This window comes from Phalaenopsis equestris, unplaced genomic scaffold, assembly GCF_001263595.1.
Source record: "Phalaenopsis equestris unplaced genomic scaffold, ASM126359v1 Scaffold001245, whole genome shotgun sequence".
NCBI lineage: Eukaryota > Viridiplantae > Streptophyta > Magnoliopsida > Asparagales > Orchidaceae > Phalaenopsis > Phalaenopsis equestris.
In genome coordinates, this window is record NW_018165684.1 from 200518 (window position 1) to 228464 (window position 27947).

At 32.9% G+C, this 27947-nt stretch overlaps 1 protein-coding gene across 2 annotated transcripts; it reads right to left on the reverse strand.

The window, feature by feature from the left end:
- Window positions 1-1741: 1741 nt before the first annotated feature.
- LOC110033645 (transcription factor GTE8-like) lies at window positions 1742-27947 on the reverse strand. Of its 2 annotated transcripts, XM_020737694.1 has the most exons (12): window positions 25840-27947; window positions 25711-25759; window positions 25459-25620; window positions 5541-5611; window positions 5384-5420; window positions 4739-4816; window positions 4526-4641; window positions 4391-4457; window positions 4176-4306; window positions 4061-4088; window positions 3795-3976; window positions 1742-2207 (listed from the first exon to the last, which is right to left on the reverse strand). In XM_020737694.1, the coding sequence occupies exons 1-11, from the start codon at window positions 27070-27072 to the stop codon at window positions 3825-3827; spliced, it is 2124 nt and encodes a 707-aa protein (XP_020593353.1). In that variant the 5' UTR covers window positions 27073-27947; the 3' UTR covers window positions 1742-2207; window positions 3795-3824. The 2 variants fall into 2 exon arrangements, with proteins under 2 accessions (XP_020593353.1, XP_020593352.1); XM_020737693.1 differs by having other exon boundaries at window positions 1743-2207; window positions 3795-4088; window positions 25840-27946.

Consider the following 27947-nt stretch of genomic DNA (forward strand, 5'->3'; position numbering starts at 1 on the left):
CTTCCATCTAGAAATCCTTCCACCAAATCATGTCCCTTTAGTCTAGGATTCAAAACCTTCAAATTAATCTTTTAAAATCAAGCTCCTAAAATTAAAACCTCTCAACTTAAATGTTTAGTTCAAATAAAAATCTTTCAAACTTCAAAACAAATTTCAAACTTTCTAAACCTTCAAACTTTTTTTTTCATAACTTCTAAACCTTTTCAAACTTCAAGCATTTTCAAAATTTCAAATCTTTTCCAGACACCAAAGTTTTTTAAACTTCAAACCTTTTTCAAATGCCTGAACAAACGAAAATCCGAACATTTTCATACTTCAAACTTTTCAAATTTCATTACTTTTCAAAATTCAAACTTTTCAAACCCACAAACTTTTTTTTTTCAATCATCAAATCTTCAAAAAAAAAATTTAAAACATCAGAACCTTTTTAAAATTAAAACCTTTTAAAAATTTTAGAACTTCAAATTTTCAAACAAACCAAACTCAACCGTTTTCTAAACTTTTAAACTTCAAACCTTTCTCAAATTTCAAAACTTCAAAACTTCAAAACTTTTCAAACTTCAAATGTTTCTCATCTCAAATCAACAAGAACCTTCAATGAAACTTTAAAGAACCTTCAAACAACCTTCAAAGAACCCATCAAACAACATACAAAGAACCTTGAAACAACCTTCAAAGAACCTTTAAAGAACCTTCAAATAATCTATAAACAACATTCAAACCAAAAACGTTCAATCAATCTTCAAATCAAAAAATAAAATAAAAATAAACCCTCAATTCAACCCTTCAAATCAAATCTTAAAATCAAACCTTCAACTCAACCCCAATAAACTCAATTCAAACTATTCAAACCAAGTTAACTCAAATCAAACTATTCAAACCAAGTCAATTTAAATCAAGTCGTTCAAACCAAGTCAATCAAATCCACCCTATCAAATCAAGGCTTAATTCCTTTAATAATCTTACAATTCCAATCTCCATGTTACACCTTCATAGAGTTGGTTAATCCCATTCTTGCACCTTTTCTCGACACGACGTCATTGGACTTTTAGTTCCAAAATTTAAACTCCAAGAAATATGTTTTCAAACTCTGAAACTCCCTCAATTCAAAATCTATTCAAATCATGAACCTTTTTTTTTTAGACAACAGCCTTGTAATCCTATATAATACAAGCCAATACTTTAAGTTAGAATTTTATTAGCAGTCCACAACTCTCAAAATATAATTAACTATAAGAGTCTGCTCTTATACGAATACAAAAACCCAAGAATAAATTAAATCATGACTTACACTCGCAAGGTAGAGAGAAATTTTTAGTTATACAGTCCCATAAATCTTAAAGATTTTTCTCATATAAATAATTAAATATATTTCAAGATAATATTCCTATTTCTTGAAATAATATATTACTTTTTTAAATTACACAATCAATCATTTAAATAGAAATTTTTTAAAATTTATGATTGATATGTAAAAATCATAACAATAAAAAATAATTCTCCCATCAATAGAGAGATGACACATCACTCTAGGTGGACTGACACGGAGTTGCTTGTCATGCAACACTGACACCATTCAAAGCTAACCATGTGAACCATGTAAACAAAAGAGAAACACTATAATGTTACATTCAAAAGTGCAAGGGCTTATTTAATTGCACTTACATATAATTACTAGACAGATAAATACATAGAAACTGTGAGTCATGCATATAAATTTCCACTTCTTTATTTATAATTCATTTTAATGAAAAGTGCTGTACCTGCTTTAGTACACTGATTTCCACTTGAAAGCCACCCAGACTGATTTTCTTTTTTGACCAGAGAATCGTAGCATGTACATATATGTTACCACGCCACTAATTAATATTTACAAAGCAGATCCGTATATCACAAATGAAACAAATATATATATATATTCCGAAGCATTTTGGAAACTAAAAAGGCAACTAAGTATGGTCAAGTAACAGCAGCACCCTGAGTAAGAATGAAAGAAATAAGCTTTGAAATCGTTTTATTTGTCTTCTGTACAGCTCCAACAAAAACAGGCAATATGAAAACACTCCAGAATACATCTTAAAAGAGTTTTCAAATGTAAGCCGTCAGTGTCTCCTATATCATTCAGCATCTCTGACCAAATAAATACCGATTTCCTCAACACCACCCGAGCCAGAAGTTTAGCATAATTCATCAAGCCTGCTAGAAACCTGCACAACGATGCTCTTCCATGGACATTAAAAAAATATATCTATATCAAACTCTAGATTGTTTCATTTAGATGATTCCAACAAGGCATGGTTTAAAATTGTGGGATATGAGACTGGTCTCCGGTTTAAGAAAAATAAAAGTTGCAAAAAATCTTGTGCATCATTGGCTACTGCATGAGACCGAAGCCACATACATATTCTAAATTGAATGAAAGTAAACTTACTCTAATAAAACACCAATTATTCACTACTGTTGATATAATTGAAATTACAACTATCAATATGATCATTACTTTATAATAGAATTAATTTCTAATTAATTATCATTCATTAGATAAGAGAAAGATGACTGATATTGAAGATGAGAATGAGAGCACAGACACAATTGTGAATGAGGTGGAGAAGAAAGCAAGTTGTTATGCCAGTAATTCGAGAAAAGTGCCAAAATAATCCCGACTGTTTGCAAGGGATCATTTTAATCCCACTTTGAATTAGCGCCAAAATAGCCCTTCAACTCATTTAATAGTTGTTGAAATAGTCCCACGATTAAAGCTAACGGAAAATGATACTTATGATATTAAAAATGCATGTATTCTTGGAATATATATTTTCTTTTCAATTTTTTAGTAAATTTAACTCACTACTAACCCTATTTTAATTTCATTGAAAGGAAATTCATGAACTTTGATTTTTGTGATAAGATAATAAAACTTTAAATTTATATATTGATTTTATTATATTTTTTAGAAGTAAAATATATATTTTTAGTTACAAAATTATGCATAATTATGATCAACTCATTTTATAAGTTTTGACTGACTGATTTCTTTTTTTTCTAGAAAGAGCAAAAATATTATAAATATTGTTCGTTATCATATACTTGTAGAAATTCACATTCAATAATGAGCAACATTTATAATAATTTAGCTCTTTCAGAAAAAAAAAAAAAACAAAATACTCTGTTAAAATATATAAAATGAAGTAATCATAATCATGCATGGATTTGTAACGACTATAAAATCAATATATATATTTCGAATAGTCGGGAACAATTTGACACTTTTCTCCCGTTAATTCTAATGAAAACTCATAAAGTGATAAAAGTGAAGGCGACTTTTAAGTTTAGATATTCCAATATTGAGGGAATTTTAAGTTCTTATTTTGAAGAAAAACAATAAGAGCGGAAGAGAGACTAATTATATCGAATATAAGTTTCATATTTTTAGTTATTTTGAATTATAAGTTTCATATTTTTAATAAATTGTATAAACTATCTAGTTTTATGATTTAATGTTTAGATACTAGCATGCTATTTTTTTACTATGTTAGCATGTTAATATGTTATTTTTAATGAATTAATGGGTTAGAATATTATTGTTATTTCTTAGTATATATTTTAAATTTATTACAATAGTTCTAGCTTTGCATAATTTATTAATTTCAATGATTATGCTTCAAAATGTCTCAAGGTTTACACCTTACCCCACAACTAAAAATGCCTCAATACCCAACTCCACAATTTTAAACCTTGCAATGATGAAAACGGAAAATGCAAAAAATAGCTTGACGTAGAAACAAAACACCTACCAAATAGACTGTGCAAATCTAGATTTGGATTCAGTCAATTTCTCCTTCTTCAACGTCAGGCATACAACTTGGCCCATCACAATCTTCTTCCTCATCATCATCAGCCTTCATGTACAAGCCGAGCTGTTCTAAAGGATTACTTCCGCCAAGCTTAAAATCATCCATGCCCTCATTAGAGAGATCTGGATTCCCCTCATTAGCAGAGCCAGTTAAATGTTTACCAGAAGCAGTTCTAAGCATTTCTAAGTCTTTCAAAAATAAGTTGCCTTCATTTATCTCCACCGTCTTTTCCATCTGTTAAACAAGGCACCGTGAAGGGTCAAATTGATGCATCCTACAAAATCGAAGGACGACAGGGAAAAAAAGAAGTATGCAATTTACCTGCAAAAGAGCTTGCCGTGCTGCTTCTCTCTCAAGTTCTCGTTTTCGTTTTGCTTCGGCGGCAGCTTCTTCCTCAGCTCTTCTGCGAGCATCCTCCGCAGCCTTGGCTTCTGCTTGCAGCCTGGCTCTCTCTGTATGGTAAGTAAAAATGTTAGACAAGATAAAAACAGGAAACTATTCAATCTACTAAAGGTCAAACAAACCAAATGCCATACCCTCACGCTGCCGCCTCTCAAGTTCTTCTCTCTCCCTTCTCAGTTTCTCAGGATCCTTCTTTTCGCCCTATGACCATAAAAATTCTGGTTATAAAAAAGAAATTTCATAATAAAAGTTACGTTTCTATGACCAACCTGGTCAAAGGTCTTCTCATGCGCTTTAACGATTGTATCTGCAAAACGACTCCTCAATAAAGCTGCACGGTAGAGCTTTTCTGGGGAGACGTGCCTCTCAGATGGAGCATTCTCCCCTAAAGTTTTTGGAAGAGAAAGCATAACTAATCATGTCAAATATGAAGGGCATGGGAGGCCCCGCAATTCTCTCCTCAATGTTATAAAAGTGCTTACCCTCTCCGCTACCAGACGGCATGGCAAATTCAGTCTTATGAGGGGCACCTTGCTCACGTTGCGCTGCACTTACAGGCCCTGCAATATTTTAAGAAGATAAGCACAGAAATAATAGAAGAGAAACTCAGACTCACAATGTTTCTGAAAAAATGGCATTGAAAATTGTGTAAACGGGAGTTGAGAATGGCATGAAACACGCATCAAGAATGAATGGCGCAGAACATGTAATTAGACTGCTGCCCGAAATAGTTGCTGATAATGCCAAATATAAAAAAAGTCACATTTACATACATGCCACCCAATTCCTATATATTTAAATATTTGACACCAAAACTTTACTTTTTAAATTTAAACAACCAAAATTTTTCATATTACATAAAAAATACCACCATTTTAACTTTTGAAAAGTGAAATATAGTTTCATGCATAGGTAACATAGCATGTATGTAAAAATTGAAGTTTAGGTGCCGGATAAGTAAAAACATAAGAATTGAGTGGTATGTATGTAAATCATCCTAAAAAAAATGGTACTATCAACAAAACACTAAAATAATTTCAAAGAAATGGTCATAAAGCTGAGATGTTTAGGCTGTAGCAATGCTCAGTAAATTAATAATTAGAAAGCCAAGAAAAATACAATGCCACCTTTTCCACGGCTTGGAGATATCTGGTGGCCCTTTCCCTAATAAAAATTAAAAGTAAAGTTCGAGATTAGCAAAATTCAGAACATATGATTCAACATCAGAATGATGAATTGTCAAAGCAGAAATATCAATAAATATTGAAAGTTTGAGCGAGATACCTTGGTCAAATTTAGAGAGTTAGATGCTTTAATATTTGATTGACTCCTGGAAGTACTACTAGAATCCGAATCTACATAAACATCAAGAGAGTATAATCATGAAAAACAAAGGAAAAGAGGCCAGGGAAAGTAATACCATAGTGTGAGGGAAAAAAGCATGGTAGTCTCTCAAACTAATAAAAAGAATATGAATTCCACAAAATAAAAGAGAAAAAGAATAGAAACAATTAGGCAAGTATACTCTTGACTCAACCCCATCCTTCCTTTCTATTGGAGCTGCAGGTGCAACAAGGGAGGGCAAACTTTAAGAGCATTCCACAATAACAGGCCAACGCTCTAACAAAACTAATAAGCTAATGGATAAATATGCTTCTGTACGTCATGGATCTTAAATACCCGTTACAAATTGAGCTGTGGCATTTATAGGGTGAGCAAAATACTGGAAAAAAGATACTTTTATGTTACAACAGTAGCAAGGCATGCAAGGATTGATCAAATTCAAATTTCCACCGAGCTCACATCTAGCTTTGGCATCAGCAAACTATATTTCATATTATAAAATTTATGTAAAAATACATACATGTAGGCTCACATGTGCGTTACAATCAACCTAAAATTTTGCCAAATTTGTTAGTCTGATAAAGGATTTGAGAAACTCGTTATGAGAAAAAAAATTGAAGAGTTCAAAGGAGAAACTTTCCTGTGTGCTTAGCTAAAAAAACAAATATGATAACATTCATTATCATGGTTGGTATTAGGTAGCATTGACACTTGTTACATGGTGCGGCGGCAGGAGAAATTATCATCTTAATATTGAAGAAAAACTCTGCACACACACTACATTAAGGAAAGCTCATAAATTTGAACATTGGAATGGGTGGAAACCCCTTGATCATATATTATCATCTAGATATCAAATGCTTTAGTGATATCAAATTTAAGTGGACATGGGCATATCAGATTCAGCACATCTAAATGCTTATTTCAGCTATTATTGCACAAAAAAGTAGAGATCTTTTGGTTCATTCAAATGATCTGCTGAAACATTCAATTATACTTTTAAATGATTATTAAGCCTTATATGAACTAAAAGGATCAAAGTATTCAACATCAGCGGGTTAATTTAATTGACATGTCCATTCAGCAATAAGCAACTAACAATGAAGTACAAATGGTCCCACAATAAATTATGGAAGTTTCTAATTTAAATAATGGAATTTTTTTAGACAAATTACTTCAGAATCTATTCTAAATATGTGAGTTTTCTTATTACATTCTTTGCTCCCTCAATTTTGGACATGTAAAATTTGCATGTACAAAAATCAAACGGGAATTTAAAAAATTTTAAGATGCAAATTCTCGATTAAAAAAAACTTAAATGTGCAACCACTCCCTATGCGTGAATATGAAACTTGACTTGGTGTCATAAACTAAGTAATCAGCTCGAGTGTGATTTCACTCTTCCATAAAGTTGTCACATCTTTTGGGCAAAAAATTGAAAAAATTCACCATGAGTTCTCCAGGTGTTTAAAACAACCCAGAAAACTTTGTTTATATCCAAAAATGGCACATTTGAGGTTGAAACATCAAAAATGATCTCAAGAGAGCCAAAAAAAAAAAACAAAAAAGAAAAAGTTAGTCCAAACTAGTAAGTGGATAAACGCACAAGGCAGGCTTGGGCAATCAGCCACCGCCTGATAGACTAAGTGACTCAAATGGGAGCTCAGTTGACTAGCATTAATGTTTTTCACCCCCCTGAAAACCCATTTTTTAAGTTTTTTTAAAGAATGTAATCACTTTTTGACTTTAAAATATAAAAATTTGGAAAAAAAAGTCCCAATATTTCATAAGATTCATTGTCCCCCTCACCTCCAAATCCCATAACTCCATCTCTTGGGGTTTAGAATATATCAAAGCTTTCCCCGACATGTTTTGATTCTTTCCTTGAAAAGAGTCCCAAATTTGAAAGAGGCAACAAATGCAAGTGAAAACTGCAATCTTAATCCAAGTGGTGAAGCTCAAATCTACCTTTAAAAATAAAGTTAATTGAACTTGTTTGGATTGCTGCGATTATGTTGACGCCCAAAGTTCATAATCATTACAACAGAGTTCATATCTTCCACCAAAAAAGGTGTTAACTACCCTCATTTCAGTAAATAGATCTAATGAGTGTCCAATGCATAAAATCCTTTCACTGAGGCTCCAATTCTCTAAAAATAGGATTGATTGCATCCATTCGAAAGAATATATTCAAGGAGAGGTATTCAAGGTTTATAATCCTTACAGCAAAACTCATGTTTTCCTCTTAAAAAAATTGATTTATCTTCATTGAAAAAATTAGATTTATGAAAAAGTGTCTAAGTTCGTAATCCCTACAACAAGACTCTGATCATTATCTAAAAATGAGGTGCACTGTTCTTGTTGGATGGATTAGATCATAAATGAACACAATGACATTCCATCAATCGGATTATGTGGAGAAGATGATTAAAAGAGGTTACACCGAGAAATCAAAATATTCAATTTTGAAACCATTTTCTATGCCTTTTTTTATCAATTTTTCATGATCCTTACTAGTCCTTTCTCTTTCTCACTTTTACATCAAAATTATTTCTTTGTAAGATCTCTCAGAAGTGCAAAACTGTGCCATTTTGATTTTTTGATAAAAATTTTTTTAGATCTCTAATGTTGGAATCGTAATGATTTTAAACTTGATAGATTTTTGCAATTAAATTGGTTGTTAAAAATGAACGAATTTTTTTCTACATGCTGCTTTTAAAAGCTTGTTCCCAACTATAGTTTCAAATGTGTTCTCAAAAATAACCTTTAAAGATAACTTTTTAAAAAAAATTATGAGAAAACTGTAATTCAAAAGAACAATTTTTCTTGCAGACAATTTTTCTTACCACAAAAGCAGTGAAAAAGCTATCCAAAAATAATCCCAATGATCCATTGAAAAGGAATCTTTTGAGTAATTTTTTGGCCATGTTTCGTAGGATATTAACGGCATTTAGCGGGATGAAATCTTGTTGTAGTTCTTGTTGTTGTTTGTTAGGATTACTAGAGTATTCCTAAGACTATATATACTAGTTATACTAATATGAAAAGTAACAAGGAATATGATAGTTTAGAGAGTTTAAAGGCTTAATCATTTTGAAGAAAGAAAAATCAAGCTCTCGCATCTAAAGAAATCTCCTAGAAGTTCTTGCACAAAGTTTTCTTGGGGTGATTCATTTCTTGATTCACACTTTATGTTGATTCATGAGTTGAAGGGCCCGTTTGGGGCAGCTTATAAGTGCGGCGGCATTTTTGAAAAAGCCGCCTCTGCATTTGTTTCGCACATTTTGATTGTATTTGCAAAAACAACGTTTATACTCTACAACGCGATCGCGGGTATAACCCCACGATCCGCGTTCGGCCGAAGCTAAAATACCCAGCTGCCCTCGTTGTTAATCCCGATCGGTGCCATAGGAAGGAAAGCAGAAGCCCCCTAGCTGCTACTCGATCGGTGCCCTAGGAAGGAAAGTGAAGCCCTCGCTGCTACCCCAGTGTCGCTGGAAGGAAAACCAAAGGAAGCCGCTGCTACCCCATCTGTGAAGCTGGAACGTGCGAAGGCATGTTGGATGAGCCGATTTGTTTTTTGCCTCCCCAACTAGTTCTAATTATGATTTTGGTTCTAAATCATCATTAGAGAAGCTGGAGCGTGTGAAGGTTGTCTCAATATGATTTTAGTGTTAAATCCCGTCACTTTCCAAGCTGAATTTTTCACATCACAAAAAATACTAATATTTCATTTTTTTAATGAAAAGTAGATTGAATATTAGGTGTTAAGATGTGTAAATACATATGAATTGAGTGCTATGTATGTCAATCTTCCTCTCTCCCTCTCCATATATGCATCAATCCATCCATAGAATTATGTGGAATGTATGTAGAGAACATCTTGGATGGCTTTTGGCTTTGAGGGTTCAAAGATGAATCTGAGCATTTGTCTCTCCTTTTTCTTCTCAGCAATGAGCTCTTATTGCTGGAAATTTCATTACAGCACATTTTTATTGTTAAACTTCTGATAGTACTATTTATCTTGCAGAATGAGATTTTCTCGAGTTCTTATTTTGGTTTTGTACCTCCTATAATTGAAAGAAATGATATTCTTTGCCACTCTGATAAGAATTAAGAATTTTGTTCTTATATATGGAGATGTTCTCCCTCTCCATATATGCAAATCAGTTGTTTTCAAACCGCAGAAACCAAGCAGCTTAACAACTTATTCAGTTCAGAGGCAGAATCGTCATTTATTCACAAACAATTATAAATCAGTTGTTTTCTAAACACTCAAACCAAACAGTCAGACAATTTATTCAGATCAGGTGCTGATCAGCAGCTTATCAGGATAAGCTACTTATCTGGATAAGCTAGATAAGCTGCAGCTGCACCAAACAGACCCAAAGTACTTCACAAGTAATTTTTTAGTAAATGTTCTTATTCAGGAGTTATAATTATTCTCTTCATACTTATCCTTTTATATATTAGCAATCGTCATCTTAACTCTGTCAAAACAGACTCCATTTGGCTTCTTGTTTGGTGAATTAAAAGATCACAAGTTTGTGTGGTTGAGTTAATTAATTTCATTGTGCTTAATACTACATACTAAAAAATTTAATTATATTTTATGTGCATTCAACATTGAACACTTGGTTGCAATTGTAGGATCAATTTACTTGTTTCCTAGTTTGGATGCCAACATCATATAGTGTGAAATCATTTTCATTAAAATTGACACTCGAACACTCAAATATTAGCATTACTCTTATTGCACAACCTTCATGCCCTGTGTTTACAGTTTGATTGATCATATTTGTGTTCATAGAAGGTATGAGTTGAGAAGAGTTTTAGAAAAATTCAAAAGTGCCTTCACACACCAAATGCATTCCCCTTTTGATGTGCAAAAATATATTTAGAGCCTGGTACTCACTAAAAGCCTTGCTCCCCTTTTGATACCACTCCATATGCCCAACTTAAAGCTACAGTAAAAAAATTTATAAGTATCATGCCCCCAAGTTGAACCAATCAAACCCGATTAAGCTAAGCTTGCATCGATATCCAACTATAGCATGTTGTATGTTCGTTTTTTTTTTTAATTAATTCAGATTACTTGGGGAAACAACTAAAAAAAAATCTCACATACCTTCATAACAAAAATGGGTGGGTTAATTGTATGTGTTTTAGCTTATTTATGCTAACTTCACATTATGGCCCTTTCTTTTCAAACAAATTTAAAACAAAGGATTAAAAATACAACACTGAAACCTGTCCGGTCCAAATAGAATTTAAAATTGTTCATCAATGTCTTATAATAACTTAGATGGCTCTGGACAAGTTTTGCACCATTAGACATTAAGGTGCACACAGTTTAACTCAAATTAAAATCCTTGGCAGAAAGTTAGAATCCAAAGGTACCACTGCCATATAACAAGATGCGATACAGAGCACAAGATTTGCACGACTCAATTGTGCTATATATTTGCTAAATTCATTGAAGTCCTTTTGAACGTTATGGCCTTAATTTATTTTATTCATTGCAATTGCATGTCCAATAATTGAGTCAATTCTATTTCGGAAACTAGAAATGACATGGAATAAAGTGATTTGTTTAACACTTATCATGTAAATTAGTAGTTTATTCATCATTAATACCACCAATTACCAAACCAAAGCACACCACCATTCGATTGTGCAATGATTTGATGCATTTTATTCTAGCTTGCAATTTTTATCATAATTTATGCAACTTGCTAGCAGTGTCAAGTTTTAAACTTAAAGTAAATAAACAACAAAGAATTAAATAAATATGCATATAGATAAAATAGCCAAAGATGTGCAAACTCCAAATCAACAATCGATAAATACAATTAAGCTGGCCTCAGTTGGATTTGTTTAACTTGATTCAGTTTACAAAAATGTTCAGTTAGACAACCAGAATTTCAAGCTGATAATTAACATCCTTTCATATAATGAAGAATATAAAAAAAATTCATGAACGAAGAAGCCAATAATTTATAGAACTTTGAACAAGGTTAAGATTCATCGCCACAGCCATATTCCACAATGATTGCATATACCTCACAAGCCAAGCAAGAGAAAAATATACATCTATCATGAACGCAGCATGACTCATTGCTATAAAAAATGCTTATATCTACTTCAGAAAAAGAAAAGGAGTTTAACAAACCAAACAGCATATGCCAACATGCCCCCGCCTATTTATGCAATAATATCAATCGAAGGGACTGGAGATGAGGTCACAACATTTGGAAGTGCAAAATATAAACAAACAAACCCACATAGACATTCACAATGATTAGCATGTAGGTTAAAATGCTCGGCACTAAACCCGGGAGTTTAGTTGTGAAACAGGGGAAGAGTAGGTCAAAGAGAGTAAAACAACGTCGTAACAAAAGAGAATACGTACAAACAAATAAAGAGCCAGATTACAATTTAGAAAAAGAATATATTCAGACCATTCTTAATCATAAATCTAGATGGACACTTCTAGAATAGCTAAACTATTTAGAAAACAACAAAGTGGATAGCTTCAGACCACTCCACTTCATTACTAAAACAGGTTACAACATCACCTTGTTTTCATAGTTCTCCAATTCTTCGACCCAACACTGATCAGAGGAGAAAAAGGATCGGTACAAAAGTTCAAATTAGAGCTCTCAAACTTGGGAGCTTGAAGTGAACTATAGAACACAACTAAATAGGAACCAAAAGCCCTTAAGCAACACAAAGGTCACGGGAAATGCCACTGTTAGTAATTATTAAAGTGTCAGAGTTGTAGATAACATCTACTTTTTCCTTATTGAGAGCGATGAATTGAAAAAAATAAATTTGAAAAAAAAAAGGAGAGCAACCAAACCAAAACACTGTAGACTACTCACCAGCAATATATGTACAAATATTCTTGAGGTAGCTTGTGTTTCTCCTTATATTAAATCCTAGCCTTACATTTCTATCAGTAAAAACAAATCTCGACCATTTATTTCATTTCTACTCTAATTATATGAAACCTTTTCAAATTCATATGCCCTAATTCGGATTCTTCCAGTTAATAACCTCTCCAGCTTTCATTTAATCTCTATTATTTGATTTCTCTATTTCTGAAAACCCCTTCATTTCATCTGCCTCATTTGGGTTCTTCTGTTCAATGATCTCTCAGCCATTCATGTAATCTCTACCATCATTTTCAATATTTCTAAAAACTCATTCAAATTCCTTCACCACAAAGCACTGCTCCACACGTCTTTAATCTCTATATATTGTTTGGGTTCAAGGTAAAAAATCCCTTCACTCCTTACAAAAGCCCATTGCACATCGGCCATCTCTTTAGCTTCAAGGTCTATGTTCCACTCCAAACACATCATCTCCTTGTGTTTAGATAATCCTTACCTTCTTGCACCATTCCGTTTTTTATGATTTCTAATTAAAATATTTTGTAATTTACCATTTCATTTCATTTTGTTTACCTTTATTCAATTTTAATTGGAATAAGTGGCAGAATTTGGAATTTAAATTTCTTTAGATAGGGCCTTTCCTTATGATTGCTCACGGTTATTTGCATGTGGACTTGGTAATATCGTACTATCTTTTGTTATGTAGTGCTGTGGCGTACTTCTAAATTATTTCACATACAAGGGTCTGGAATTGATGTTCCCCAGCCATCACAAGGATGCTTCCACATATATTTGTGCGTAGATTGCTATTTTAGTTCATTTTTCCATAGCACTCCCCTCGAAAGTTAGAACAATTTCGGTTTTAAATTGAAATTTTGTTCTTTTTTTTTTACCTCTGAAACTACTATCAACATGACAAGATTCATGTCGTGAGTACCTTCTAGGTTATTTCTGTTAAACTATTCATCAATTTGCTTATTTTCATCAGTAAAGAACTCCATGGTATTTCTAATTTACCAAACACCAGAACGGGTATTTAAGCTTGCCCTCTAATCTATTCCTTTCTTTTGACCCCTTGAATAAAATTGGAATTCAATTCTCAGGGTAATCTATTATGCCTATTGTTCTTATCGCATGTATTTATCATCGTAAACTTGTGTCTTTTTTATTAAGTATCATTATTTAAAGGTTTTAGTAGCTCCCCATTGAGATTCCCACGTCAAATACTGGGGAGAACAGTCATCCAAAATGACGATTCATTGCAATTAACGTCTTTACTACATAGAAACTTGACAATTGACCCTATAGTGCCTTCTTCTCAAAGCTATGGTATAAAGATAGAATCTTGAAGTTTGTGATTGACATTTCACTACCTCTCTAATGAAAGACTTATGAGTGACAACATATGCATTGCAGACTCTACATGTTAACCAAATTGACTATCATCTAATAGATATATCTAAAGCTGGATTCATGCATTCATTTGTATCATGAAAATCTTCACGTTCATGACATTCCTCACTCTGCTTTTCGATCTCTCCTAAACATGCTTTTTAATTTTCACTAACAGTACAACAAGGATGATCTTAGACTCCCAACTGAGAAGAGTCAGCTCAGCAAGGTCAGCATATTGGTGTTCAAATGTGTCGTTTCTTGGTAAAAATTTATCATCCTGGATGACAAGTGAACCCTGGTTGAGGTTGGTTGTCGTGTTAACTTGTTCAATCATAGCTGTTGTAGATCTAACTCAATATTTCTCGGTAAAGTTAGCTGCATTTAAATAGATGAACATTATTTTTGGGGATAATTAAGAAAGTTTATAAAGTTTTAATGGCTTTTTGCAATTTCTGGATATTTTTGATCCGTTAATGTTTATAGCCCATGACATTTTTTAAGTCATTTTGAAAAACATTTCATGTGAAGATGATTTTACAGTAAGTGTCAATGTTTAAATATTATTTACATGCAAAAGAAATCGTTTAATTTTTCTTATGAACCACGGGCATATTTAAGAGAGATTGAAACATTTTGGAGCATACTTCTTGTCTGGATTCAAAATTATCTTTACATTTTATAATCAATTACAAACACACACACACACACACACACAATTTAATAAATCTAATAATGAATCCTGGCCTTCCACTTAATTAAACCCTTGTTCTTTCAAAATCTTTTCATTAAAATATATAATCATAATCCATATATTACAGCCTTTCAATAATCCCATCATCAAATCAAACCCTTTAAAATTCCTTCATAACCTTAATATATGACAACAACTCATATAGTTTAAATCCATATGTCCATCCTTACTTTAACCTCGATTGCAACTCTTAGGTTCCCAATGCTTGTGTTTTCTATGATAGAAGCGAAAGGGACATAATCGGAAAAACAATTATCAATGGGAACCATAATTATGATTTCATGACCCCACATTGACAATTACATCCGCAACGCCTCCATTATTCTTTGATGGGAGTGTGCTGGTCAGTTTGAATAATTGAGTTTATGAAATAGTTAAATCAACTGATTTCAAATGTTAAATTCATAAACGGAATCAACAAACTACTTTTAAATCAAACAAAACCAAACCAAACAAATCAGCTTGATTTGGGATGAACTAGAATATAATTAACTAGAAAAATAAACATTCTATTTTTAGCTTGAATAACATATAATAGGAAGAATACCAAGTAATATTTGTTAAAACCTATAATTATGGCATCAAAAATAAATAATATCTATGTATATCTATGTTGGTTTTTTATAACTTGCTTATTTATATCGCTTTATTAAATTAATACAACAACAACAACAACAACAAGCCTTTATCCCACTAAGTGGGGTTGGCTACATGAATCCTTTTTATCCACATTGTGCCCTATTGTGCCCTATTGAGTTACATACTTTTATTTAATTCGAATAGATTAAGATCATTTTTTATACAATACGCCCAAGTGTTTTTAGATCTACCTCTATCTTTTTTATTATAAGTCGAATCTAAAACATCTACTCTCTTAACCGGATCCTTGGTCGGTCAAAATTTAATGTAACCAAATCATCTAAGATGACTCTCTCTAATCTTGTCCGCCACTGGAGCTACACCAACCCTATCACAGAAATAATATTAACTTAATATTTGAAAAAATTAACACAAGATGATTTTTGTTTGATTGGTTGTACGAAAGTACAAAAAATAAACTAATAAACAAAACCTAAGAAAGCCAAAATTACAATTAATAACAGATCCAAATTAACCAAATTATATATGTTCAATTTTTCAATTTCATCAAAATGATGTATGCCCCTATTATTCACACCTTACAAGCTTTTTTCTTTTCTTTCACTAATGACAATATTTTTTATGGATATCTATTGGATACTATTTATTTTGCTCAATTTTAAATCAAGTATCATGATCATACCTTTTCTCTATAATGTCATCATTTTTTATTTGCTACTACATCCTCAGCAACTTCACTCTTGATGCTTCAAATTTATATATTTGTTATGCCCCAATGATTATGTTCAACTTCATATTAATTATTCTATATAATTAAAACACTCTCATTCCTACCCAATTCCGTAAATTTTCATTTAATTTTACATACTTTAGGAACTTGACTTATTAGAACCAGTATAATAAAGTATCAAATTGATTTTAATTTTATGTCAAAACTTACATTTCATATTTAAAAAAAAGTATAAATAGAGAGTAATGAATGTAGTCATAGGGTTTAAAATGGCTCCAATTTACTCCACCGACCATCTAAAATTGATCCCAATTACTCCCCCATTCAAAAACACTATTTAATGTGATGAAAATGCTAATTCAGTGGAGCATTTTCATTAAATTAAAGTGTTTTTGAATGGGGGACTAATTAGGATTAGTTTTCAATAATCGGTGTACTTGATTAGAGCACACACAATATATATATATATAACAAATATATATATATATATATATATATTGAAATTCAGAAAATGAAAAATTAAATGTTTATTAACCCTACTTCAATATTTATTTTAAAATTTAAACTATTTTTAATTTTTAAATGTGCGAGTACTAAACTAAGCGAATGGATATTATAAATGGTAAATGGAATTTGGTGACTATTAATGAAGACAAAGATGCTTATAAAAGATAAATCTTGAACGAAATAGTTGTTATTGTATGTTATAATATAAATGACCAAGGACTCTGCTGTTCTAACACATAACAAAAAAAGAATGCTGATAGACTTCCACAACCATCAAACATGAGGCAGTGGTTTACAAATGCCACTAAAATTTGGCTATAAATCAATATGTGAACTTAACCGAACCATATTCTTCTGAGATTTCACGGAATGGTAATCTTTTTGAAATTTTCAATATGTTCAATGAACCAAATTAAAGTCTAATACACGGCTTATCCAGATCAGGAGATCACAAATCCTACACTTAAATAGACTATTCAAATATTAACCAAAAAACAAGACGAAAAAGTCCTAGTTGATATTTCCCTTGATAATCAATGTTTAAATTAAGGTAATTTACTTAATTTTATTAGCAAAAAAAAGGAAAAAAGGAAACAAGAAACACTATCAAATTATGCCAACGGGGGCAAATAGTAAAAAAAAATTGTTAAGATTGACAATATTTTGTAATACCCAGAATGCCAAATCAGGTAAAATTTTGGCTATTGCAAAATATATCCCAATTTTTGCATTGCCCGAAATTTGATAGAATCAATTTCATAAAATTTTATACCGAAATTTGATAGAATCAATTTCATAAAATTTTATATGTTCAATCGATCAAATTGATATATAACACTGTATGAATTTTAAATGTATGAGAAGAGATAAAATTTTGAAATATTAGCACAATTAAAACCTTAATCAGTCTTAATTAATCCTTTATCCTACATTTAACTGTAGCCAGTTGGCTTTCCTCCCACTTATCTAGGCATGTAATGGTGGGATGAAACCGTAAGACTGGGATTAATGGGATCAAAGTTATTAAGTGTTGCACCCCTTCATTTTCCCTCTCCCAAATCCCCCTTTTATGTAAGCTCTCCGATCAATTCACGCAAACTGCAGCAGCTGCACGACCCACAGTAAGCCGCAGGTGTTGATTCGGGATTCTGATGAGAAATCGATAAAGAGGGAACAGCACTTTCATGCTATTTGGAACATTATTCTCCCTCCTTACAATCCTTTTCCACAATTTTCCAAAGGCTGAAATGCTTTGGCTGTGCCTATCTCTCCAGGGAAAAGCAGAAAAGTGATCCGAAACTCCAAACTTTGGTTTGTGATTTCAAAAGGACAGTTAGCAGGAAAGGCAGGAAAGAAAAGTGGTAGGAGAGAGGAGGAAAGGAAAAGGTATCAGAGGGGATATCTTGCACGAAAATTCTTCCAAGTAATAGCAAGTGCTCCCTATTTGAGATTAAATCAAGACATAAGAAAGAATTTCATGAAAATCTAAAAAGGTTTATGATCCCAGGTGGTTTATTATAGGCGGCAAGCTCGAGGCGAGCTTGAGAAAACTCAGGTAGCTGCTCCATCGATTCAGGTGAAATAATCCTGTATTAATTTAAGAATAATAATATTTTGTGGCATTTTTATATAATTTCTTTTGGCATATGAATACATTAGAATTTTTTTTATATTGTCAAATGCATGCACATGTTACATGAATACCAGCTTCAATTGACACTGATAAAATTATAATTTAATGTGTTGATATGATGAACATGTTTATGAACTCTTCGCTGTAGGTATTTCTATCATGTTGTTTATGCATATAATTTATGATTTGCCTATAATGAATGTTTGTTACGGAATTTATGATTACAAGAATATCGTAGTGTAATAATAAGTAGACTATTACATCAATATTTGTAAGTAGGGATGATAGGAAACCATGAGATTCCTAATTTTTGTTGGGAGGGGTTCAACCTTTATCAACAGTTAATTTAGTTTTCGGGTTGGATGACAACCCAATGACATGAAAGTAGTCAAAACATATAAAATTGCAACTAACATTCTTTTTTATTATAGTGGTTGATTAGGAAATTCTTATAGATATGCCCATAATTTCAAATGAATAGATGAAACACATTTTTTATACAACTATTATTGATTTATTGCATTTCATGTCTTTATTTAGATATTTTACATGATTAAAGCATATTATGATATATTATACTGTCAAGAGTATGAGCTAAATATTATCATATGCACGTTGTTTTTCTTCCCTTTTATAGAAATTTTCTTTAGCTTTTGTTATTTTGCTGAGCTTGTAGCTCAACTTTTACATAGTTGATTTTTAGGAAGGGGTAAGGTGCATCGGGGCAAATGGTTAGGTGTGATGTTGTCCATCTTTTGCATTGCATAATTTTGGAGGTTCTATAAACTTTTGGGTACGTTCTTCTTATTGTATTGATTTTAGCGGCTCTATATATACATTTAGATGACATAATTTTCACACTTCCAAATATATAAAAAAATATGAATTTGTGAACTGAAATACATTATATATGTTTGCAGTGATTAAGTTTGACTGTTTTATTACTCATTAAATCCTGATTATGCAAGTCAAGATGACTGATGATGAGAATTTAGTCTGATTGAGTCGTTTGTCTTTGTTGCATCACGATTGATCCTAAAAGGTAGGAGTCAATTAGGGTGTAACAGGAAGTGATATTAGATCAAGGTTATTGGATAAAAAGAACAATGTAAACGTGCTTGAATTGAAAAGATGATGAGATTAAAATATGAATTGCTTTATACATAACTATTGATTAACTGATTTGGGACGGGTAACTCATATGGTTTAAGATATAATGCACATAGCATAAATATTATATGATATATTGTATTGAATAATAAATTGTGTCAATAAAGATAGATATGTCTGAGGAAGAATCATAAAAAGTTGAGGGGACATTCAAGGCCAATAGTAGAGCAAGAAATACAAGTTGAAAATGACTCAAACAAAACTAATATGAAGAATTGGCAAATGAAGAACCTGATTGAGTTATAGACATTGTTCAACTAATATCTCAACTGGTTGCTAAAATTGCTACTATTAAAAGATCATCTACCTGCACCGAGTACAAAATCGAATATGAGACAAAAGTTGATCGGCTTTGAAGATTTTTCAAACATTTAGTCCTCTGTATTTAAAGGTGCTAGTGACCCTACAGTTGTTGAAGATTGATTATTGAAGATCGAAAAGCATAATTTGTCAAAAGAATAAGAGAGTGATCCTAGCTACTTTCATGTTAGAAGGTGAGATAGAGGGATAGTGGCATGCACAACAAATAGAGAAATTTCAGCTGACACCACTTCTACATATTCAATGGAATGAGTTTGTTAAGAGTATTCAAGGATTAATTTATTCTACCTTCAGCCAGAGTAGAATTACAAGATAAAATTTTCAACTTGACTTAGGGGTCCATGACAGTTATGTAGTGTGAGGTAGAATTCACATCTCTTTCCAAATATGCACCTCATTATATTAGTACTCAGAAGAGAAATGTCATATTTTTAGCAGCCTCTGAAATCAGTTGAGCTGCCATTGACTCCTTTTAAAATCAGTGATTTGCCAATGATTGTTAAAAAGGCAAGAAGAATTGAGAATGAACTGAACTTCTTCCGTCAGTGGTGACAACCTCAATCAAGCAAGTAAAAAAAAATTTTGGAAAGGGAGAAGAACCCCAAAGCAAGTAATTTAAATTGCAAGTAAGAAGAAGCAATCACGGTCGAAGAGGCCAATTTGTGTGAAATATGGAAAAAAAAAACATTTTGGGCAATCTTCTTGGGTTCAGGACAATGTTGCATATGTGCACATGCAGGACATCATTAGATGGATTTTCCGCAGAAAAACAAAAGCGATGATAAACATTTCACGGATGGGGGCAGGCCAAAAATTTTTTAGAAGGCAGTAAGTCCAGCAAAACATAATTGTTGGGAAAACTTTCAACTCAAGCAAAGGGTAAAAGTTCGAAGCGCTAAAATGAGCAAATAATGAGGGCTAGAGCTTTTTGCAATTACCCCTCGAGAAGCTAAAGAATTTGAAGAAGTGGTTACATGAATACTTCTGATTTTAAATCAATATGACAAAGTTTTACTTGATCCAGGTGCACCACATTCTTTCATTTCTGAAGAGTTTCCTTCTAGTTTATCTGTTGATATTATGCACTTTACTCATGTCTTTAGTGTTATAATTGCCTTTGGGAAGTGATTTCAATGCAAATAGCAAATTAGGGATGAATCGTGAAGTGTTCATTTATTATCAGAGTTTGAAATGCATTCTTACCTAAAAAGCTGAATTTCATGCAGAGAAGATTGCAAGAGCTTATCGATCTAGATATACATTATTGTCCTGGTCAAGCAAATGTAGTTGTTGATGCTTTGAACCATAAATCCACATGCAAGGCAAGCTTAGTTGTTACTCATTAACTAGAATTGATTAAAAAAAAATGGTCTTGTTGTTGAAAGTCAGAATAGCAAGCGATATTGGATATTTACATCAGTTAATGATGCAACCAACTTCAATAAACATAAATAAAACAACTCCGAAAGTTAACAGTGAATATTCAAAACTACTTCAATCAGGAGAGAATATGACTGAAAATGAAAATGACAATATAAAAAACAAGCTACAAGTTTGAGTACCTGCTGATTACAATTTAAGACTGAGAATCTTACATGAAGCTCATCATTCAAGGTACACAATTTATCCAAGCCGAACCAAAATGTATAAAAATTTGAAACTGATGTTAGGGAGGTCAATTATGAAGAAAGATGTCGCGGAATATGTGTATAAACGTCAGATTATTACATTGTAAAAGATGCGCATCAGAGATCTAGTGGATTGCTACAATCATTGCATATACCTGAATAGAAATGAGAAAAAAATTATGATAGATTTCGTTATAAGAATTTCTAGATTCAGGCAAGAACATGATATCATTCGAGTAATTGTTGATAGGTTGACAAAATCAGCTCATTTATTGCCAACTAAGGGACAGCTTCACTTAAAAAATTGGTGAGAGTGTACGTCAAAAGATATCAGATTGCATATTGTTCCAAAGTTTAACGTTTCTGACATAGATGGTAGATTCACGTCTAGATTATAGAAAGTTATTTAGAAAAAAAATAGGTACACATTTACATCTTAGCACAACTTTCCATCCACAAACCGATGGACAGTCAAAGGATAATTTAGGTATTAAAAGATTTATTGAGGTTTTGTGCCCTCGAAGATGGAGGCAGTTGGGAAGATCATGTACCGATGATTGAGTTCGCCAATAACAATAGTTATTAGTCCAGTATTGAAATGACTCTTTATAAAGCATTGTATGGCAGAAAATACAGAACTCCATTACGTTGGGTGGAGGTAAGAAAACATCAATTGTTAGGTCTTCAATTGGTTGATGAAGCCACAAAAAAATCAGATTAATTAGAGAGAGATTGAAAACTGCTCAGAATTGAAAACATAAATATTATGACCCAAGACACAAAATAGTAGAATTTGAGATTATATTTTGTATTCTTAAAAGTAAGACCAGTGAAAAGTACAACCAAAATTGGTCAAAAAAGCAAGAGCCTCAGATACACTAGTCCTTTTGAAATCATAGAAATGATCAATCCAACTACTTATATGTTAGCTTTAACTAATGATATGTCACATATTCATGATGTATTTCATATTTCAATGTTGAGGAAATGAGTTTCAAATGTAAATCAAAGGATTTCACATGAAAATATAGAAGTGTAAAAAAATCTAACTTACATTGAAGAGCCTTAGAAAATTTTAACAGTTGATGTTAAAAAATTAAGAAACAAATAACTTTATTATGTCAAGCTAAAATGGAAGCACCAACCTGCAAAAGAAGCTACATGGATGATCAGGAAAAAATGCAATAAAAATACTTTTTTTTGTCTAATTAAGAACTTTTAAGAATGATACAACCTGCAAAAGAAGCTACATGGATGATCAGAAAAAAATGCAATAAAAATACTTTTTTTTTGTCTAATTAAGAACTTTTAAGAATGATATTTTTATAAAGAGAGAAGTATTGTACTACCCAATTTTGGCCAAAAAATACAAAAGTCTGGCTATTATAAAATATACACCAATTTTTGCATTCCCCAAAATTTGGCTAAATCAATTTTAAAAAATTCCATATATTGAATCAATCGAATTAATATAAAACTGTATGAATTTTAAATGTGTAAGATAAAGTTTTGAAATATTAGCTTAATTAAAACCTTAACTAATCTTAATTAAACCTTAATCTCCAACACTATATCAGGTTGACTTTCCCCGCACTTATCTGCTCGTGCAATTGGGGATGAAATAATAGGACTGGAATTAATCAATCTAAGTTAAGTGTCCCACTCACTTTCATTTCACCTTTCCCAAATTCCCTTTTGCCGTAAGCTCTATGCTTAGTTCGCACGAATGGCAGCAACCATGATCCGCACGAGCTGCAGGCGGCAATTCAGGGCTTCAGAGCAAAATCGATACGAGGGAACTGCACTTTCATGTTATTTAAACTTGCAATCTCTTCCATGAGCTAAAATGCTTTGGCTTTCCCTACCACTCCAGGGAATGGCAAATAAGTGATAGAAAACTATGAACTTTGGTTTATTGCTTTGGAGGGACAATTACCAGGAAGGCAAGGCAGAAAAACAATGGGAAAGGGAAGGAAGAAAGGAATAGAAAGATATCGAGGAGGAGGTAATTTAGGAATATTCTTTCGAGGTAAGTAATACCAAATGATTCATATTTAGGATTAAATCAAGACAAGTAAAAATATCATGGAAATCCCAAGGGGTTTATGATTCCGGATGGTTTATTCTATGTGACATGCTCGAGGCGAGCATGAGTAAACTTGTCGTAAGGCTGTTCTATCGATTCAAATGAAATAACCTTGTGTTAAATTAAAAATATAAATTTTATGTATGATTTATATATGATTTCTTTTGATATATGAATGCATTAAAACTTTTTGTATATTCTCAAACATATGCACAAGTTACATGAACGTCAGCTTGAATTGACATTGATAATAGTACTATTTTCTTATTATATTGATATTATGAGCATGTTTATGAAATCTTCATTTGCAATAATTTCTATCATGTGATTTATGCATACGATATACAGTTTTTCCATAATAAATATTTGTTACAGGTTCAGATTATAGGAAACTTATAAGTGTAATGATAGGTAAACTATCATATAAATGCTTGAAAGTACGGATGATATAAAATGACGGAAATCTCGACTTTTGGTATTCAAACAAAAACATATCTGAAAACTTTTGGGAACAAACGGGAATGGAAACCTCTGAACCGTTAATACTAGAGAGACTATTAATAATTGTTACGTTGAGAGATGTCCAACATTTATCAATAGTTAATTTAGTTTTCAAGCTAAATGACAACCTAATGTCATAAAATAATATGAAAGTAGACAAAACTTATACAATTACAAGTGACATTACTATGATTAAAGTTATTGATTAGGAAATTCTTATGAATATGCCTATGATTGCAAATGAATGAATGAAACACATCTTATACAATTGTTAGGATTTACAGCATTTCACATTTTTCTTTAGATGTTTTTATATGATTAAAGCATGTTGCAATACATTCTACTATAATTAATAAGAGCTATAAAAGATCATGTATGTTTTTTTTTCGTTTATAAAATATTCATTTAGCCTTGATTATTTTGTTGAGCTTGTAGTTCACTCTTTTACATAGTTGATGTTCAATGATGGGTAAATAACATCATGTCAAGTTATCAGGTGTGATATTATATAGTTTTTGCATTGTATAGTTTTAAGATTGTGCAAACTTTTGGGTATGTATTTTTATTATATTAATTTTAGTAGCTTTGTAGATATATTTTGGTGATAAGATTTTCACACTTCCACATATATGAAAATATGATCGAATTATGAACTGAAAAGTATTATGTGTGTTTGTGGCAATTCAATTAGATTACCTTATTATTCACCAGGTCTTAATTATCCAAGTCATGACGAGTGTTGGTAAGAATTTTGCCTGAGCTAGTCACCCGCCTCTGTCGTATCGCGTTGACCCCCAAGAGTAAGGTTAGCTGGGGTGGGACAATTTTATAATGTATTATCAACAAATACAATGAATCCATTTGATTACTTCCGAAAAACAAGCAACCACACAAGCAATATTAATTTATCCATTCACAAAATAGCAAGAACAAATAGCCGTACAAGTACAAATGTGAATGTGTGTGAATGAACAAACTCAAGCATGCTTATTTACTCCTTCAATTAAATGGTAAATTTTCCATTAGATAGCGATAGTTCTTATCATAAATCAAAATCAACATTGGTTCCAAAAAATAGTATTGCTAATCAATCTATGTGCAGAGAAGTCTGACACTTATCATTAAATTTTGTTCAGTGCTAGGATGGGGAATTTACATACATAGCACCCAATTCCTCTGAATTAACATATCTAAAAGCTAAAATTTGTTTTTTGTATTTACGTCACCCAAATCCTTCATATCACATCAAAAATAACATCATTTTAACCTTTAAAAAGTTAAATACACCTTTTCATGAATATGTCAGGTGGAATTATGCAAGTAAAATTTAAAGTTTTGGTGTTAAATATATAATTACATAAAAATTTAGAGGTATGTATGTAAATCGTCCAGCTAAAAAAAGTAATATAAATGCAGTATGAATATCAAAGTTATGTAGAAAATAATAATGAGAATAAAGAGACCTTTTGTGTTCAACTATTGTGACTTGCGTACTAGAAATGGACCATAGAAAGCAAAATGAAAGAACTGATTATTAGCTTAAAGAAGATATAAACAAGCACAAAACAAGGAAAATGATATAAATAGGCACAAACAAGAACTTATTGTTAGCTGAAAAAAAGGTATGAACAAGCACTAACCACTGGAAGATGATCCAGATTCGCTGCTTGAACTACTTGAGCTACTAACCCTACTACTTCTAGGGACTGCATTATTAATTCCATCAACAGGAAAATAGCTTGTGGTTGGAGGATCATTACCACCAATATCAACATCCTCATCCTCATCAACAGGTTCATTTCCTGGAACCATATTGATATGAACAAAAGATTTCAAGCTTAAATTGTTCAAGTAAGAAACATAGCCACCATCATTCCAAGAAAGGGTCTAACCTTTGCAAGGATGCATAGAGGAATTGCTCAGTCCAGATTCATTGAGAATCTGTAAATACACGAAAAACTTGCTTACAAATGCAAAATGGCTGTGGATACTCAAATATCGAAATCATACAGAGAAACTACCTCCATTTCACAAGTCTCGGCCTTTGCTTGATGAACTGAATGATTTTGTTTTGAGTAGTCATCCAAGAGTTTCTTCAACTCAAATAAGGTGTCAACACTAAGAGAATCAAAATCAATTTCAATCTCATCCTCCGTACTCTCGTTTGCGTTGTCAGTATGCTGCTTCAAGAAATCAACAATATGTTGCGGTAACTCAGGAATCAACGACAAACGCCTACTTAGACTCAGCTTCTCATCATCTGTCATCTTTGCCTTGCTATCAAGCACGGTATTTTTATGGTCCTCCTGATGAATTTTCCTCTTCTTAGATTCTGTTAAAGCCTTGGCAATTCCAGTTTCTATTTTTGTATCACCAAAAGCAACAATCAGCTTCTTCTCAATAGGCTTCCATCTCATTTCAAAGAGCTTGCTCATGGCATCAGCCATGACATGAACATCATTACCAGGTGGATTGTATGTAGTTGCATTAGAGAAAGTAAGCCTCACATCAGATGCAAAATCCAGAGGACTAGTGTAAAAACCTGATGCTAGATTGGACTGAATGGTCCCCAAATCCATCGGGTGTTTTATAACAGTGAAATAATCTGGAATATTCAACTTCACCACATCAACAGGTTTATTGAAGACCCAACCATACTGATGTCCCATCAGGCGTTTGAGAAGTGTTTCACATTGTTTCATCAGCACAGCAACTGATGCTGGTGCTGGAGTCTGCTTGGTAGACTCAAACCTACCACTTGCACCACGTTTTAACTGAGAAACATTCTGATATGCAATATCATGCTTCTTTGCAAGTGGGTCACAGGATGAAGACACTGCAGCTCCATTTGACATCAATGTGGTGCTTGAAAGCATTTTCTTCTGAAACCTTTGAACCTGTTCAAGCTCCCTCCTAAGCCTCATCTCCAAATCCTTTCTTTCAATACCTGACATCTTTGACAATGCGATAACTTGTATGGGCACAAAGAAACCATCGCACTTCTCTGCATTCAAGCTCATGCACCTTCTGTTTGGCGCACATGAATCTTCTGAGCCAACATGCCCAAGGCTAGCAAATCCTTCAGATTCACCAACAGCCTCTACTACATGCCTGTTGTCTGGGATAAAATCTGAAGAGTAAACCCTAGGTAATTTGTGTGTTTTCTCCATCAATGTTAGTGAAATATCCCCAGAGACCTTCTTAGAAACCTTCCCCCGGGACCAAGAACACTCTTTGGCAACAGTCTGAGTCATTAAGATCTAATACAAATAGCTATCTCAGCCACTCCAGGATTACGGACAGAATAAATCTCCTCCAATACTAAGACAACGCTCCAACCCACGAAAGAAAAAAATTACCATACACTGCTTCAAATAATTTCTGCAATTTGGCGACGCTGAACAAAAAAATGGCTTCAGCCTTAAAATAATAGGCAGAACCACTGCACACAGCAGCACGAACAACCCGACACAAAAATAGTCAGCTTTCCAATTGGGATCGGAATAGCTTGAACGTATCCACGTAGCACCAAATTCCTTCTAGACAATCACGAAAAACCCTAACTTCCAACCAGCTCCCCGATTCAACACGTATCCAAAGGCAGCACTCAATGCAAACAACTAACAAAGAGCAGGAACCATAAGAATACAGTAAGGAACAAAGAAACCCTATATGAACCTTTCTTCCACAGAGGCGCCGTTTTCTTCAACTACCAGCCAATACGAAACAACCAGCACTGAGGACGAAACCAAATTCAAGTTCTGATTGCGCTCCGCGTCGGATATAAGACCCTACACCGGAGCGGACCGAAAGGCCGGAATCAGATTTCACGGAAGCGAAACAAAATCGACAAAGAGCGCGTTAAAATGCCTCCGAAATCGGAAACAAAACCTGAATCCCAAGCACGCAGACGGCCTTGCACTTTTCTCCCACAGAAAACCCTAGCGTAGAAGAAACCTCCTGCCCTCGAATGGTCGAATTCCCCCTTGGTTTCCGCTTCTCCTTCCCTTTCTCCACCGCCGCGAGCGAACAAGAACACCCACCACAGATTTGGTGCCGTAGATGAATGACTCGAGCCGAGGAGTCGACGACCTGGAAGCGGCCCTGATTTCTTTATGTAAGAGAGATC